Source organism: Quercus lobata, chromosome 5, assembly GCF_001633185.2.
Source record: "Quercus lobata isolate SW786 chromosome 5, ValleyOak3.0 Primary Assembly, whole genome shotgun sequence".
Lineage (NCBI taxonomy): Eukaryota > Viridiplantae > Streptophyta > Magnoliopsida > Fagales > Fagaceae > Quercus > Quercus lobata.
In genome coordinates, this window is record NC_044908.1 from 54,670,890 (window position 1) to 54,689,543 (window position 18,654).

The 18,654-nt window shown below is 37.1% G+C and overlaps 1 protein-coding gene across 1 annotated transcript; it reads right to left on the reverse strand.

Annotated features, from left to right (window-relative positions):
• Positions 1 to 9,678, reverse strand: LOC115992367. Its single transcript, XM_031116547.1, has 4 exons — positions 8,915 to 9,678; positions 7,622 to 7,846; positions 4,780 to 5,160; positions 1 to 641 (listed from the first exon to the last, which is right to left on the reverse strand). The coding sequence occupies exons 1-4, from the start codon at positions 9,500 to 9,502 to the stop codon at positions 174 to 176; spliced, it is 1,662 nt and encodes a 553-aa protein (XP_030972407.1). The 5' UTR covers positions 9,503 to 9,678; the 3' UTR covers positions 1 to 173.
• Between the last annotated feature and the right edge of the window lie 8,976 nt (positions 9,679 to 18,654).

Here is an 18,654-nt window from a genome sequence, read left to right on the forward strand (position 1 = left end):
TTCATAGAATTTTTCTTTGATATTTCTTTTAAGCAAAACAACATTCTTTCTTTATATTCTGCCCATAGCTCTTCTGGATTAACAAACAAAACTGCCTCTTCATTTGTGCTGTGCTAAAGGAAAGTTCACAAATGGGGACAAGATAACAAAAAAGGTAGGCTGTAAATTAGCAGTTAGCTAGCTCGAAAGTCCAGAAAAAGCCGCAATTTCTGCACCAGGAGCTCACGAGTGCCAAAAAGAGGCTTACCACTGATGATCCAATCCTTCTCGAGAAGTCCTGCTTTAGCACCATTCAGCATTTCATCATGGAAAGCAGACACAACATGGTAGATTGAGGTCCTCAAAACATCAGCAATGGCATATGCTTTTGAATGTAGAGGGCCACCTCTCTTCTTACCCACTGCACCATCTATTCTTCCAGTGCTTGATGTTGCCCATTTAATTCCAGCTGGCCCCATCAAATGAGGGGGGGATTGAATGTTGGTCTTCTTCCCCATGAATGTCTCAACGGCAAGAAGGCAAGATAACAGTGCTGAAATGACTGCAGCATTACTACCAGAGAGCTGAGCAACCCCAAACCTATCTTCTCTGTGTGAGCAGGCAGTCAGTGAGGCAACCGTCCTGGCAGACCATGCACATAGCTGCATAAAGAGTGTCCATCACTAGGTTATATAATTATTCAAATAGCTGCATAATGAAGTTTCCATTATTAAGTTGTACTATGAGTCAAACTTTGACAAATTAGCTAGCATGTTCTTTTTTTTTTAATCTTGGTTAGAAAATTCCTAAATCTCCCCCACCCCTGGCTGCCACAGATCTCAAACCAAAGACCTTGCTCACCCCTTGGGCCTTGGCACTTTGTACCTAGGGAGGCCAGAGGTGCCATTGGACCATTAAGATCATTGGTAAAATTAGCTGGCATGTTCACGCATTTATAAACCCAATATATTATAAATGAATAGTATATATGAGAAATTCATGATGCATAGACCATTGAAACCTAGATTACAATTAAAATTTATGAGATTCATTGCATGAACTAATGTATGCTCATCTGTTTCATATACAGAGGAAAGTGATGTGCATTGCAAGAATTTCATCAATACAAAACAGCAAATAGAGTTGTCGAAGTTCAATAACAATCTCCAATGGTTTCAATATATCGAGACACAATTATGAATCCACCTCCATAAGTCTTTAACACATTTCCCTCAAATGCTATGAAACAGGTGACCTAAACTCAACTTTAGAACCCATAACCTTAATAAAGTATGTACAAAAATACAGAGAGACAAGACAGTAATTTGAGTAGGGAAAAAAAATTATGTTGTCAGTAGAGAAAAGATCTACCATGACAGAGTACCAACAGGCTCCCAATAGAGACAGAAAATGAGTGTGGCAGATAAAAAGAGCAGCTAAGAAGTTGGATCCCAAATTAATTCTAAAAAGAACAAGAGAGAATCTATTGAGTTTGAAACCCAAGATAAGAAAATGACTGATAGCATTATGTCCTAAAATGGAAGAACAACACTGATTCCATACAGCCAGAGCAACATGCAAAAGCACAAATTTTTTTTTGAGAGATAATTAAAATATGCTGCTAATCCCACAGCTTGAATCCTTTCCCCTTTAGACACCCAAGCACGTTGTGCATGGGAAGGTGCCAGCATGCAAAATCACAAATAAAGGAGAAGAAAGATCTTTCAAACAGTATCCATCACAACTAAAATCTTACTGTAGATGATGGCATGTATGCTCTAATCTCAAGGAGTTTAGAGCCATTTTAAGAACAATCTATATGAGTTTTGCAAAGGTGCTCTCTGTGATAACCACTTTCGTTTATGTTCCATACCAGTAAGAACTTTAATCAACTTATACCATAAGCCTCACTTTTTGATATTCAAAGAAGTGCACAAAGTCCTGGTCAACCTGTACAAGACCTTCCATATACCTTTTTTCTTGGAAAATCTAACCTATATAGGTTTGGAAAAGCAAGCCCTGAAAGCAAGCCAATCATTGACAGGAGATGAAAGCAAGAGACATAATTGTCTCCTGCTTAAGATTAGGAGGTATCAAGCACTTAATTAAGAAAATATATAAGCATTATCACCTTGGTTAAGAAAAAAATATCCACCAACACCAGAAATTGGTATAATGACACCTTCGTCCATGTTACTGCTAAGGCAAAACGATTTTACCCTGATGCCAGCGCGCCAAACCTTTTTCAAACAAGGGGTCTTTATCCCATTACTACAAAGCTGAAAATTAAAAATAGTTTCTTTGGACTAGCTCTGAGACCCAGAGATTAAAGACACCAGTGATGAGTTGCAGAAAACACCAGCACACACACACAAAATGATGATAGGGACTGGGATTTTATAATTAGCAATCTTATAAAGGAACAAGGAAAACTTTTGATTGCATATAGATTTTTATCTTATAAAACATATTTCAAGTTGAGTTGAGTTTAAAACATATTTCAGGTTGAATTTTTCACCATATTAACTAGAGGTGTTTACAGTGTTCCTAAGAGCATCCACAGCAGTGGATCTATATTTTTAGCTTTTTAACTATACAAAAAGTCACTTTATCTATTTTAGCTCCACACATACTACAGCAGTGGATCTATTTTAACTTCTAACCCAATAAAATAATATAAATATCCCAATAAAATAATATAACTACTATAATAAAATAATATATCTCACTACAAATAAAAAACCTCCACACCATCGTCCACAACCACCTCCATCATCAGCCCCACCCACAACCACCACCACCACCACCACCACCACCACCAGCGGCCACAACCACCATCTACTTTGACAATCACAACAGAACATAGAAAAAAAAAAAAAAAAAAAAAAAACCACAACCACATTCACAAATTCCACAAACACCATTTCTATTCTCAATTCATTGAATCAATCACTTCTAAACAACGATTCCAGGCACCGAGCTCCCGGCCTGAGCTGTGGGACCCAGATTCTTGATCTTAACCGTGGCGGAGGAGCTCAGATTCTCCGTCTTGATCTGCGTGTTTCGAGCTGAGCCGAACCGGAGCCTCCACCCGCGTTGGCGGATTCGAGGTGAGCTGCGGTGAAGGTGCGAATGGAGGAGTCGTCTTCATCGGAGTTTCAGTGTTTGCAGCGTCGGGGGCTTCCTCGTCGGAATCGTCGTCAGAATCAATGTGGGCGATGGTGCTTGGGGTGGGTCGGCGAGCTGGGTCGGCGGAACAGATCGGCGATGAGGGAGTTGGCCGGCGAGCTGAGGGATGAGGGAGATGAGGGGAGCTGGCCGGCGAGAAAGAAAGAAAAAAAATTGAGGAAGAAAGAAGAAAGAGAGAAGCCGGATAGAGAGAGAGAGAGAAAATAGAAAATGTATATTTAATTGGAGAGGAGAGAGAATTGTAATAAAAAAGTATTTTTTTTTTTACCTGTGAGCTACAGTGCACATCTAAAAATAGATGTGCACTGTAGCTGAGGAGCTAAATCTTTTAGATTTAGCTCCACTGCTGCATTGTGTTTTTTGTGATAAAAAGCTAAAATTATACCATTATACCTATATAGCTCCACTGCTGCAAATGCTCTAATGCCCAGTACTTATACATAAAGATTTGACCTTCAGTTGCGTAAAACATGTAGAAAATTAAGTGACATCTCATCTGTCAAAACAAAGGTTAAAAGCTTATTACTATTTATGGTTTAACTAAATCAACAAATGGCCTTGAACAAGATATGTCGGTCCATTTATATACTCAACTCAACTCAACTAAGCCTTTTATCACATCTGACTGATGTCACAACAATCCTTTACAAACTTATATTGGTTCACCATGAAATTCTTTTTTTCTGCATATTTCTTGTATAATTTCCATGTACTAAGGCTTCAACCTTTTTATTTTTAGAATCTTGATATGGTGTTAGTGTTCATTACATATTAATAAAAAAAAAATAAAATAAAATAAAACTCATAAATTAAATGCAAGGAGTTTGGGAGATAATAGCATGTTGGCAAGGCAGGTTTGGGAGACAGAAATAGTGCCATTTGGAAAGCTGTTCCCCATTGTTTGATGTGGTGTATCTGGGGGGAAAGGAATAGAAATTTTGATGGGTGTGAATGAATAATTGCAGATTTGAAGTTGCAGATGATCAGAATGTTATTTGAGTGGATGCTAGGCACAGGGACATCCTTTTTCTAATTTATTGGAGTTTATAGATCATTGTACTTTCTGATTTGCAATATGTAGTTCATCTAGTATACACTTGATGCATTTTTTCTAATAAAACGTATTACTTATCAAAAAACAATTTAGTCAAGTCCCATCCACGCATCTAGTATAGAGATCTATCAAGTGCAGATCTTAAAGTCAAAGTTGGAGTTGACACCTGTGTGTCACATTTGCATTAGAAAGAATTGAAATTTCTGTTACACAGCAGCAATAATAAATCATAATAACAAATCATTAAAAGGAATCCTCCTACAATTACAATTCACAACACTACTTATTTAACAACTTGCTTGAAGAAAGGTAGAGTCATGAAGGAGGTCCTCCGAAAATTCTCGGACACTCGTGAGTTTGGGAGGTTGCAAAATGTGCTTGCACATAGGTAAGCCCATGTGAGTTTAAAAAAAATTAAAAATTAAAAATTAGTCTAAATAAAAGTAATCTTTTCACTTCAGGACAAGACACCATGATGAGCTTCAACAAATAATGCACACAAACACACACACTTGTGCATGTACACATCCACAAGTGTAAGCAACAGTGTTTTGTACCTGAAAGTTTTTCAGTGGTTTGCAATACTTGGATTCCAGACGGGAGTCAGTTGGTGAGAGTAACTGTTTGGACAGCTGGGAGTTTTTGTCAACAGAACTTTCCAAACCTTCAGCCAACTTTGATGCAAGCTTTTCCAAAGGCCTCAAGCATACAGCTATAACTCTTTTGTAAGTCTCACCCGTTTCTTCAAAAAAGGCAGCTCGTCGCCATGTATCAACATTATTCTCACAGACCATACAGAGATCAAGATATGCAAGATATTGAAGAAGAGAATTTGGGTTGCTATCCTCCAGGGCTGCAAGGAGATGCTCACTTGGATTTGTTTCTGCTGCTGCCGACCCTTTGGGTGGTGCAAATGTGAACCTCTTTGTATGTAGCACCTATATTGCCACATAGTTTCAAACAATTAATGACTGTCTTTTTAGAGGTAACAGGAAGGATATGAAGCCAGAAATAGCTGGAATAAAAAATTTTAAACAAATCACAGTGACAGGTGCTATTCACATGGAATTCCTCATCCATTAAGGATTAGAGGGAAGAGGAGATATTTGTTTTTGTGATTAATAATGAGTACAAAATGTTATTAGAAGAGTATGCCAAGATGCATGTATTCTAGTGTTTCCATTGCAACTAAGTTCTCATTAACTCTCCATTAAAAGCAACAAGCTAGAAATATATATTATAGGTCTTGCGGTTAAAAGATAAATGGATTTGCTTTACAGGTATGTCAATTATACATAGATAAGCAGATTTACACATAACCATAAAGGATATTGGGGAGGAAAGTTCAATTTGCAATAGAATAAAACTCATCTAAATAATACGGCAGTCAGGTTGTATGGACACGCGGTAGGGTACAAGAACAATAAACAAACATGTTGAATCAAGGAAAGACAGTAAGTTCATTTGGTAACTCTACTGTATTTGTAATTTGAATTCTAGAAGAATAAATTTCAGCAAAATAAATTGTTTTGAAAAATAATTTTGGTATTATGCTAAAATTCTTACCAAAAAGTGATTATGCTAAATGAAATTGCGTAATAATCCTTAGTTTCAGGAATTCTCATTTTTACTGTAAAATGCATTTTCCAAAAGAGAAATAGAGAATGCATTTTCAAATACCTGCTTCAAAGTAGTGTTAACAAACCCAAAAAAACAAGGAAACATGCATTCTCAAGCCTAGAAATTTGTGAAAAGAATTTTATGTAGAGTTGCCAATCATAGCCTAAATAAACATATTTTCACATGTATAACCGCAGTAATATGCTCTTTTTATTTTGTGGGTGGGTGGGTGGGAGGGGGGTTGATAGATAACAGGATAATTCTTTTTTTTTTCCCCGGAGGAACTCTATTGGGAATCAAACCCAGGATATCTGGGTCTACAGTTCATCCCAAGCCTCCAACCACTAGGCTGCACCTTGACAGGTTAGATAAGAGGATAATTCTTCAAAGAGAAAGGGATAACACCCAGGCATATAGGAATAACAAACATTAATTTGAGACAGTATGTAATACATTAAATAAGTTTTTCATCATTAAATTGAGATGATTAATATGTGTGTCTACTGCACCTCAGTGGATTACTGAAGTGATAGAGAAGTGCCCCTGCTGCATATATAGACGCAGGACACATAAAAATTCAACAGCATTGTAAATAATATAATCTTCATTCAGAATTTTATCAGAAAATAAACAAATAACCAAACATGATAGGGAAATGGCTAAGAAGATGAATACAATGATCAAAGTTTGATAAACCCTAATCTTGTTCATGTTCTTGCCTGTTCCTCTCTTAATAAGTACATATGTTCTTTCTGTTTGACTAATGGAGCAATCAAGAAATAAATTTTAAAAAAGAAAATGTATATCCAACTTATAAAACTGCTATTCTTTGGGTCCCCAGATATACAGTCCAAGCAAAATATTTTGAACTAGCATACAGTTAAATAGATATTTGCCACATAAAGCTTGAGCATTTTCAGCCATGATTACAGTTTTTCCCTCTTTTATGCCTCGTATGATTCTTTTAAGCTTCGTTTGGAAGTTCATGAGGGAATGGAATGGAATGATCATAAGGGAATGGAAATGAATGGAATGGAATAGAATGTATTTAAATAAGAGAAAGAAATGGAAAAGAATGGAATTAAGTAACCTTGATTGGATGTTTTAAAATTAAGGGATGGAAAGGAATGAAATGTAAGTAATCTTATTTGGGAGTAATATGGAGAGAATTGAATGGAATTATTTTATAACAACATTACTGTTAGACTCCTATTTTAAAATAAAGGGTTGAATGTATAGGGGTATTTTGGAAGTTTTAATAAAAAAAATCATTAAATCTAATTTCATTCCCTCTCATTCCTCCCAATTTCGGGAGGAAATAAAATTTGAGGTTTTAAGGTAATAGAAAGAAATGAGTGTTCCCTCCTACTCATTTCATTCTCTCCCACTTAAACTCCCAAATAAAGGAATTGACTTTCCATTCCCTTCATTAAAACTCCCAAACAAGGGAAGGGAAGAATATTATAAAATTATTCTTTTCATTCCTTTCCATTCCATTCCATTCCCTCCTTCCAAACGAGGCCTTAGTCTAGCAGAGGAAAGATGGAATGAAAGTGAGGGCATTGGTCAGGGATAATAGTATAATACAACATGCAAGACATAATGTATCTTGAAGAATCAGATAAATGACATGATATGCAATGAGGATTAACAACAATGAAACCAGCTACTAGATGATATGAACATCAATGGATATTGCAATTATATGAATTGCGTCAGTTGACCACCTGCTAAAGCTAAATGATACTGATAAGAACAAAATTCACAACTAAACTATACCCGATGTAAGTGGTGACTTAATTCCCAGCATAGAAACACTGCAAAGCTCCCAATGCAAAAGATGATTTGCTCAGCAATGAACTTTCTCACTGTAACCTGACCTTTAAACTGATCCAACAGAATTGATCCTAGAACAGCTGAAAATAGGTAAGTCACACCCGAAAGCTTCAAAGCCCGAGTAATAGCCGAAGGAAGCCCCATCTTGAAGCTGAAGAAAGGTGGGCGCTGTTACAACAAGCAATTAAAAGTAGAGGCCATGAGTCTCATAAGTCATAACTAGAAAGCAACATACTCTGTGAATAAACGACAATCTAATTTATAGCTATAGATGACAATATTGCAGTTTGGTTCAGCTTATGTTTCATCTTTTCGAAAAATGAGTCTTTTAAAAGAAGTTGTACCTAATAAATAAATAAAAGTGAAGTTTAAGTTGTACTTTGAACCACTATGCCAAATGGGCAGACATAAAATTCTCAACTAGAAATCAACTTTTTTTGCTATGATGCAGATAACAGGCTATTCAAGACAAGGGTAAAACCTGATGTTTTGAGCAACGCATAAACACTATAGTAATCAAAGAGTGACAGAAAATTTGATAAGCACCCAGATTTCTCCCAAGCAACAACAAAAGGAAAGTTAAGAACAACAATGATAGGTGCAAGTGGTCGTAATTACTGATCTGAACATCAATCTAGCCTGAATTTATCCCATATCACCAGTAGAGAATTTTTCAAGATAATGTGTGCACACACAGTAACACCAAATCTTAGGCACCATATCAAAAACAGGAAAATTTTAGTGCAGCACGACCCAATACTAGATAGGCACTCATAATTTCCTGGCATTGACCACAGGACTATTGGTAATTTGAAGAATATATAATAATTTTCTATGATAAATTTCAAAGCTTAGAGGAATATGGCTTAAAAAAAGAGCAAACACAATCTTTCCCTCTTTTTTCCACAATCAAAAACATCACACCCTCATTTTTGCTCACCCAGATGTCTTAGCTATGATGATTATATCCTATAATCAGAATCAAAGTCTGAAGCAGTAGAAAATATATCTTCACCTGATCCCCTATGCATTCCAACATTTAATTTATCATATAATACTCTTTTAACACTTCATACCCAATACTAACAGCATATAAAGAAAAAAACAAAAACATCCATATCGAAATGTGACTAACACAATTATTTTAACTAGCACAACATGTAACACCAAGTAATAACAAAATCAATAAAAACATTCTAAACCATCTAGTCTCTCAACTCTCCCTCACATACTGACCTGAATAATGGGAAACTCCAAAATCCATCTGTGCTTATAAACATAAAACAAGCTGTAAAGCAAACCAAGAAGAAAACCAATGAACCCCACTTTGCCAATCAGCCAGTCTCCATCAAAGCCACTGGATTTGACCCAACACACAGACACTAGCCCCACAAACCCAGACACAGCACAGGCCGCCACAAACAACACAAAGCTCAGAGAAACCTTAGCCCGGGTCCGAAAATCCGGCGATACCGAAGCCGAAGAGTCCGAAACGAGAAAGAATCGGACGAGGCCGAGAAAGAGCTCAAAAGGGTAAGCAGGGGAATGGGGATAGGGCGAGGAGACGAGTGAGAGAGAAGCAGAGAAGAGGAGCTGTGAGAGGTGGAATGTGAAGAAAGTGAGGAGTGAAATGAGTGATGGAGCAAAAGAGAGTAATGGGTTTTTACTAGTGGAAGTGGTGGTGGTGGAGGTGAGTGTGGAGATGAAGAAGGTTTTGAAGAAGAGGAAGATGGCAGTGGAGGGAATAGACTGCCATATGAGGAACCCTAAGAAGCGGTTCTTGACTACGATTTCTAGTGGTGTTGTCAAGGACATTATTGACATGGTTGTTCTTGTTTTTGGTTTTTGGTTTTTGGTCTTTTTTTATTTTGCCAAAAGTGTGTTTGCTTGATGATGCTTTTGGTTTTTGTTTTTGCTGGAGAAGTTTAGGGGAAGAAGACTGTAGAGAAGACACTGGACATAAAGACAGTGGTGGGGTTTTGAATTTGGATGGGTTTGATTTGTTTTGCACAAAATTCCTGTCTTTTTAACTTAATTGTTAAGGAGTCAAGTCCTTGAGCTTTTTTTTGCCCCAAAAAAAAAAGTCCTTAAGCTTTTGTGTCATTTTTGTTTGTATAATTTTCTTCATTTTCGAATTGACCCCATTTTTAACAAGGTTTTAGCAATTATACCCATTTTATCTTTCATGTTTTTAAGGGTCTATTTGGATAGAACTTATTTTGCTGAAAACTGAAAATACTGTAGTAAAATAATTTTTAAATGTGTAAATAGTACCGTGGGACCTATTTTTTATATTTTTTCTGAATAAAGTGATTGTGTGTCCCATGAACAGTGAGTGAACAATACCAGAACAATGCATGAGCAGTGTTAAATAATATGTGAACAGTAAATTTTGTCCCCTCTGAAACGCGTGCAGCAAAAAAAAAAAAAAAAACAAAGAAGGAGAAAAACACAAACGCAAAACGCAAATGTGGATCCAAACCCACACTAAGAGTCCATTTGGTTGGCTAGAAAAGTGGAGAGAAGAGAAGGGAAAAAGAGAAAATAGGAGGAAAATGATGTTCAGTTGGGGAGGGGAGGAAGGAGAGAAAATGATGAGACCCAAGAGTTTTTTCTCCAGCCCAAAATTTGGGAGAAAATATATATATAAATATATATATATACACACACACACACAACCAAAGTAGATCTCTGGGCTCTCAAATAAGGGATAGGCTCATGGTAAGTCCCCACATGTATGACTTACCCCCTATGTGAGAGCTTGGAATATTGCTCCAAGGTGAAAAGTGGGAGACGGTGGGTTTGATAGGAAATTACCATGCCCTCCCTCTTTTTAAATGTTTCTACTTTTTTTTACCCTTTTTAAGGTATGTTACGTTTTTTTTTTTTTTTTTTTCCTTGACTTTTAGTTTTTTTTTTCTTATATACTATTGATTTTCTTTTTTCTTGGCATTAGAGGCATAGGAGTAAATTGATACAATATACTTTTTATGTCCTCTCTTTTTTTTTTTTTTAATTAAACAAAAGAATTTTCTATTCCTTTACTTTTCCACTCCTCAACCAAATACTATGAGAGGAAACTAAAATCTCTATTATCTTCCAACTTTTCCATCTCCTCTTCATTTTTTACCTTCCTAGTTTTCCATCCCCCAACCTTTGTAAGTATAATTTTTAAACTCATCTCAAAAGTTTGTTGTATTCTAATTGAAATTACAACTTTTGTTGACCTAAAAAATATACAAACACACATTGAAGTGTAATATTGAGATAAAGACAAAGCAATAACAAAAATTTTCATTACAATTTTTTCCCCAATTTGGTTTTTCAACAAAGCAATTCTACTGTAAGGACACGATTTGGTGACGAACCTAAACAGTATTGGGTTCGTACGTAAAAGGCCCAGACAATATGATTTGTAGAGCGTGGGTGTAAAGAGCTAGGTTAACTGTGGTATCTACCTCCAAGATTTTCTCTCAAGCCCATACCATGTTTTCCTTCTTTTTTTCTTGGTATAATCAACCTCTATTCTTAAGTCCCTAATGTTACTCTCTCCTTTTTCCTTCTCACTTCTTTCTCTTCAGTTTTATGTGTGTTCTTCTTTTTTTCTCGATCCCCTTCTTCATGTTCCTCTTTTAGTTTATATACTCCCCTCCGCGATCCATCTTCACCGAACACGTGTAGATTGTGTCCGGGGGATTTCTTTCTGTCCCATCTGGCGCCTCCTGGAACTTCCTACGGGCAGCTGTAAGGCTGCTTCCCTACTGCTCAGGTATCACCTCCACATTAATGCGGCCAGAGAGTTGGTTGAAAGGTCATTAATGCGGAGGCAGCTGTAGTTTCAGATATTTGTTTGCCTTATCTCTTTCATCTTTAGTCGGCTACTCTATCCCTTGAGATGACCTACTTCTGAGATCTGATCGTGGTGAGACCACGTCCTGATCGTCTTCGGGCGCGATTGTCCTCGGACGCATACTGCCGAGGAGCATGGCGTCCTCGGACGGGTGCACGACCTCGGATGGGCCACTGGCCCAACAATCCTCAACCAATTCTGAATCTTATGGGCCTATCAACCGAATGATCCCCACATCTACAATCATACAATTTTTTACAATATTTTTACAAACCACTGAGGTGATAAATTTTTATTGGTTTTCATCTAAACTTACCATTGACATCATTTTTTTGCTTATCAATAACCACTCACCACATCAACAATGTGTAAAAAAAAGTTCATAATTTTAGCTATGGGGTCCGAAATCTGAAGTCCCAGCCCACTTGGTGTTAAGGGCCCAAAGCCCAGTCCGATAAGCCTTGCTGCTAAGGACGCGCGATGAAAGCTCCTTGAAGGCCCAAGGATGTGGCCGAGGACGACCTCACGTCCAACATCTCACAAAAACGCCTGAAGAAAAGGACAAACTCAGTACAAAAACAGTACAAGGGAAAAAGCTGCCAACGCCATAATGCGGAGCCCAGCGCCTGACAAACCCATACCCATACCATGTTATCCAGCTTTTCCCAACCACTTTAACGTATAGATTGATAAGACGAGTAACTACCCCAAACAAGGAAAAACTAACACGTAGGTGAAGAACGGGAAGGGGATACTAGTATAAAAGAAAAAGAGAGTTGAGACAAAGAGGGGGGGGATCCAACAAAAACGGATGAATGGTGAGAATGTAATTCCCCTCGGACTAATTCCGAGGAGTCCAACCTTTCAAATTAGCTCGATGTAAGGCCTAGCTATACAAGCCAAACTTATCTTCGTATGAGCTTGCACGGGAAACATGACTAAACCGCCATCTGACGATCGAGGTCCTGCCTTTCTAAACCCACTCTCTACAAATCATATTGTTCGGGCCCTTTACATACGAGCTCAACGTCACCCCTGGGTCGTTAAAAATTGTGTCCCTACATTAGCATTTTCCTTCTAAACATGATTCTCTCCATTTTACAGTTTTCCTTGAGAGAATGGAATAGTGTCCAAAGTTTCAAAGCAACATTATTTGATAATTTAAAAAAAAAAATTAATACCTTAAAAAAAAAAAAAAAAAGACTTGTAGAACCTACTAAAAATTATTGTTTAGATGAATGGCTCACATCTCAAATAAAATTTTTTAAGATGGATAAAAATATTAAAAACTAGTTCATACTTCACACAACCTATTATACACATTTTCACATATACACTCAAATTGCAAATAAGACGTGACTTGAAGTCATAGTTTCCAACTTAAAAAATGTGACTTCAAGTCACAATTTATGTGCAGTTAGAGTGTGTGTGTGTGTGTGTGTTGATACCGTATTTTGTCCACTCTTGATTTGCGTGTCAGACTCCAAAAAATCCAAAAATGTTATTTTCTCTCCATGGGGTCGTGAGAACATCCAGGATGATGTGGCATAACCCATTCGAACACCAGAGCACCCAAAGTGCCTTTTTTAGCTAAAATGACCAAAATGCCCCTAGTCTACCTAGGTTTGACCGAAGGTCAAACAAGGTCAAAATCCTCACAAAACAACATTTTTCATAGTTTTATACCAAACCCGAGCTTTTTAAAGATTTTTGACAACTTTGACCAAGTTTGACCTAGCTGATCCAAAGTTGACTTTCGGCAAGCCCTAAAAACCCTAATTTTGATCTGGCCATCAGAATGGGTTGAAACCAATGTCATTGCGAATATTATCAAATTCTCAGTTCAACGACTATTCATGGGTCGAAATCAGAGTTAGAACGGCTGAGATATCACGAAAACCGTGATAACACAAAGATCGATGCACCACTAACTTTTGAGAGCCATAACTTTTGATCCGACCGTTGGATTTTTAATTTCCATACCTTTTCAAAAACAGGAAGTCAAGATCTTTCCAGGGGTGTCAAGATCAACCTGATCTGTGGCCATTTGAAGGTGTCGTTAACTGCCCTATAAGGGCCGTCGCCTCGTAAATCGTGCCAAGGCTATAAAAGGCACTAGGCATCGTTCAAACCAAAGAAAGAGGAGACTCCCTTGGTTTTGCTCTCTACCTAGATGAATTCTAAGCTTTTCTCCCCTCCTCCAAACACACACAAAAAAAAAACACACACACACATCAAAGCCTCTTAATTCTTCCTTTTTCACCAAAAATTCAAGATATTGTTCTTATACCCAATCTTCTTATCCTTGATTCTACACCTTGGATTAAGGGTTTAGGGGTGTGGATTTAGCTTTTTAGCTACTATCCACACCCTCTAGCTCTCTAAATCTTTTTCTAGCATTTATCTTGCTCTTTTTACTTGAATAATATGATTTATTATTTTCCTTAGCATGCTTCTCGCTTTATCTTGCTCCTAACATGTTCTTAGTTTAGATCCATGTTCTTCTATGCTTGTTTACATGTCTATTTGTCTTTCCTACATGCTTTATGCTTTATGCCATATTTTCCTATGTTTTGTTCCTCTTTTTGTTCTATGTTGATGTTAGGGTTACATGCCCACATGCTTGATATCATGTCTATGGTTATGCCTTGCTTAAATCTACATGTTTACATGAATATTTCTATCTAGATCTATGTTTTCACATGCTTATGTGCTCGGATCTATGCTCTTTACATGCTTTATACTATCTTCTATGTGCTTGTGCACTCCATGCCATGTTTATGTGCTTAGGCCTAAACCTTGTTTGTCATGCCATGTACTATTGTAGCCCTTTTGTTCATTTTATCGCATTTTCTTATGTTTTGGCCTAACGGTTAGGACCTGATCTAGACCCTATGGTCTTTGTCATCGTCCATACACCAAGGCCCACATAAAAGGGTTTAGATCACCCCTATTTGCATGTCTATGCTTGCTTACTTCTATGCTTTATGCTTGTGTTAGCCTGTTTTTTTTTTATAACCATGTTAGCCTCTCTAGTTCTAGGCTTTGACATGTTTGGCACCCCCCGTGGGCTTGACCTTGTGTGGTTACATCTGACGCCCATGAGGCCTTGTTCGGATGTAACCATTTGGGAGGCATCTCTGGATGCCAGGTTACTCCATGCGTACCCTTCCATTTTCTGCTCCGCGCGATGCTATGCTTACCATGCTTGTTTGTGCCACCCATTGGCTTTCTATGTATCTTTACACGTTTGCTTACATGTTCATGCATGAGTCTTGCTTGCTAGTGTGTCGTCCATGCTTTAACATAATGAAGTTATGGACATTTAATCCAAACCTAGATTTGTCCCTCTTGTGGACACCACCTCTCGCTTGTTTGCCTTCTAGCTTGTTTGCCTTCTCGCCTGTTTGCTTGCTTTCTTGTTCCTTTGCTTGCCATGTCTATCATGCTTATCTTCTTTATGTCTTTTTCATTATTTCATACAGTCTTTACATCTTTTCCATCCATTACTTGTTTGCTGGTTTCTTGTCTTTGTCTTTGCATGTACACACATGGAGCGAGGATGCATGGAGCAAGGTAGGGGTGTGCAGAAAACCCACCGACCTGCCAAACCCGACCCGACCCACCCGACCCGCCGGGTTGGGTCGGTTTTTAAGGCTTGGTGGGTTGAGTTGGGTTACAAAAAAAATTTTTATGGCGGGTTGGGTTGGGTTTGGGTCATAAAATTACAAACCCGCCAAACCCAACTCGACCCACCCATATTTAATATATATTTAAAATATATTTTTATATTTAATAATTTTTTTTAAATCAATTGTAGGGCACTTTTATATATATATATATATATATTATATTTAATAATTAAAAAAAAACAGTTGTAGAGCAGCATTTCCTTAGTTCCTCCTATTAATACTAATTTAATATATATATATATATATATATATATATAAAATATATTATATGATTAATAAAATTTTTTAAATAGCCAGTTTTTCCTATCATATATAAAAGCCAATTATTTCACACAAATCCTAATAAATTACTATTGTTGTTTAGTCATTAGTGTTGTTTGCTTTTAAGGAGTTACATTGATACTAATCTTTAGGTTTTTTTAATATTTTAAAATTTTTTTTTCTACTCAATTTAATAATAATAAAAAAAAAATTTCAAACCCATGGGTTCAACCCGACCCATGTGGGTTGGGTTGGACTTATGTGATGGGTTGGGTTGGGTTGGGTTTTTTTTGACCCACCATGGTGGGTTGGGTCAAAAAATCCCCTCAACCCGACCCAACCCGACCCATGCACACCACTAGAGTAAGGGCACAGTCTCCCAGGCACAAGCAAAAAGGGCGTAGACGCAAGCATATCAATATAAACCAAGCAGCAATGTTAAGTAGTTTTAAGGGTCTAGCCTCTCCCATTTGGTTATGTGCTCTTTTAAATCCCCTTCCTTCCTCCCTCATTTCTCTCTTAGATAGGTTTTATTAGGTATATCATGTCATGTACTATTTGTCCTCATCTCTAGAGTATGGCGACCTCTATTTACTTTCTTGCATCTATATTTTGGGTCATGTTCTAGGGATGTAGGCATTTACTTCCCTGCACTGTGTGCTAGCATTGTGCATGATGTATGTATATATATACCTGCTCGCGCCCTTCCGGTGTGATTGTCATAGTCCATGTCACTTAAGGCAAAGCGATGCCTAATCGCCAAAATAAGGTGATGTGTCATTGTATTTTCGCCGTAGAAATCTGGTACTTTGCTCAAATGCCTTAGGAAAGCATAGATTAGGAACACACCCATTCAAAAGCCAAACCTCAAAGCCCTCTATGCATGCAAAGCCCCGAAAGCCAATGCCAAAATCATGTTTTGTATTGTCAATCTCCGAAAATTAAAGTTTTATCAAAACAAAAGACTATCATTGGACAGACATTGTGCGGTGCCTAACACCTTCCCCACATGTAACCAAACTTTCGGACTCAAAAATCAAGATTTTTTGCCATACACATTAGATTAGGAAAAATTCCCTTTTTCTTAGCCTAGGATTGGTAATAAAATCAACTAGAAATAGGTGACCAATCACACCTTAGAAAAACTCAATGTTTGGTGGTGACTTCACTTACCTTTGGTAATTCCCTTAAAATTTGGCCAAGATTCCTGCCACACCTCCAAAGGTAGACCTACCTTCCTCCACCAAGAGAGAGAGCACTTGAAGCTCCGCGCGACCCACGCCATCATCAAGAGGGGCCTCCAACGGGCCCCACGCACGCGAAAGTGTCTCCAATTAATCGAGGCCGGGCGTCAACAGTGTGTGTGTGTGTGCGCGCGCATGAGAGAGAGAGAGAGAGAGAGCAAGTGTGTATGTTTGTGTATAATGGAGGAGTTTTATTTTTTTAAGGCTATTTGCACATAAGTTATTTGGAAATTATGTGTAGTCCATAAGATGCATTATATGTAATTTAGGTATGAGAAAGAGGTTCATATATAGAAGATCTAAATAAAAAATTCTTTGTAAATCCATAAATCTTAGTTCGTAGTTCATGATGAAATTGGGGCGTTTCATCTATTAATAACTATAACATGTCAATTGTGATGATTTATCTTAATCATGGAAATGGAAACTTTTAATTGATATGTTGCTATATTTCAACTGTTTGGGATACAGTGAATTGACCACTATGAGATTTTTTTGTTCTACCAATTGCTATCATTTGAACAAATAAATCTCACAACTTCTATTTGCATTGACTTTCAATCTTGAAAAAATGTGAACTTAAACATAATGTGTAGATCACAACGCAAGAAGAAATAACAAAGCAATAACAAAAATGCTCATTATAATTTTTTTTCCCCAATTTTGTTTTTGAATGAAGCAATGCTACAACCACAAACCTTTTTACAAATTGTTGAGGTGGTAAATTATATTGGTCCTCATTCAAGCCCACCATTGATATCACTTTTTTATTTGTCAATAACCAATCACCACATCAACAATTTGTAAAAAAATTTTAGTTTTAGCATTTTTTTTTTTAAACATTATTCTCTTCATTGAACAGTTTTCACTTGAGAGAATGGAATGGTGTTCTAAGTGTCAAAGTAACATTGTTTGATATGTATTTTTAAATTTTGTTTTTAATACTTAAAAAAAAAAAAAAAAAAAAAAAAACTTGTGGAACCTACTAAAAAATATTAGTTGGATGAATGGCTCATGTCTCAAATGCAAAGTTTTTAGAAAATACCAAAATGATGTTTTCTAATGTGAGTTCTTTGTTTTCTCCAATAGATGATGGCAATTTTATAAATAATTTCACCACCCATCGAACAAGCCCTTAAATGTCCTCTTTCTCTCTCTCTCAAACTTGGGCACATAACTTCTTTATGTGTTCCATTTTTATTTAGCTGTGTTGGAAAAAGTTTAAGCAGTAGACTGTAGACATGAGCACTTTAGTTACTATTGTAATTAACTCATCCATCATTTGTAACCAAACCCCACTAGTGTACCTTTGGAGCAGTTTTTTTTCGAGATATGGTGGGGCAAATTCTAGCAGCCTATTTTATAAACTATAAAGCTTGACTGATTGACTCCCATCTAACTTGGGAGTAGTTACTCAATGTTGCTGGCATGTGTAAAGCTCTCATTTTCGCAAAATAGGTTAGTTTTTTGGGATGATTGTGGATCGTGTTAGTGGATGCTTGTATGGAGGACTATGTGAAGATTGTTAGCCTCACTATGTAACAAAGTTGCTATGGCTCTTGCATGGGTTTGCACGGTTCCTCAAGTATTGTTAGAGGGATGACCTTTTTTTTCCCCACGAATTCAATTTATTAATAATGTTGACGTAGCTTGATCACGTGGGGTTAATTCCCATGACATGAACTCAATATTGGTGTCGGAGTCAAAAGGGCATGCACTTTATTTGGTTCAGCAATTTTGTTGCAAGAATGTAAGTCTTAACATTGCTTTTGAGAGTTGGCCGAATTTGACGAGGATTGAAGTCCTTATTTGTCTTGGTTTCGGAGTTCTATATATCATAGGAGTCGGTTTGCATTGGAGTAGTGTGCACGTGAAATTTATTCCAAAGAGAATTGTTTATATAGCAAATTCCTTTTGCTGGAAGGACAC

What these genes read in the sequence shown, in the direction of transcription:
- LOC115992367 (XM_031116547.1), bottom strand. Translation starts at nt 9,502, where the DNA reads ATGTCAATAATGTCCTTGACAACACCACTAGAAATCGTAGTCAAGAAC. An exon ending in TGGAGTTTCCCATTATTCAG is followed by an intron (nt 7,847 to 8,914) that starts GTCAGTATGTGA and finishes TTGTTGTAACAG; the next exon opens with CGCCCACCTTTCTTCAGCTT. An exon ending in TAAGTCACCACTTACATCGG is followed by an intron (nt 5,161 to 7,621) that starts GTATAGTTTAGT and finishes GTGGCAATATAG; the next exon opens with GTGCTACATACAAAGAGGTT.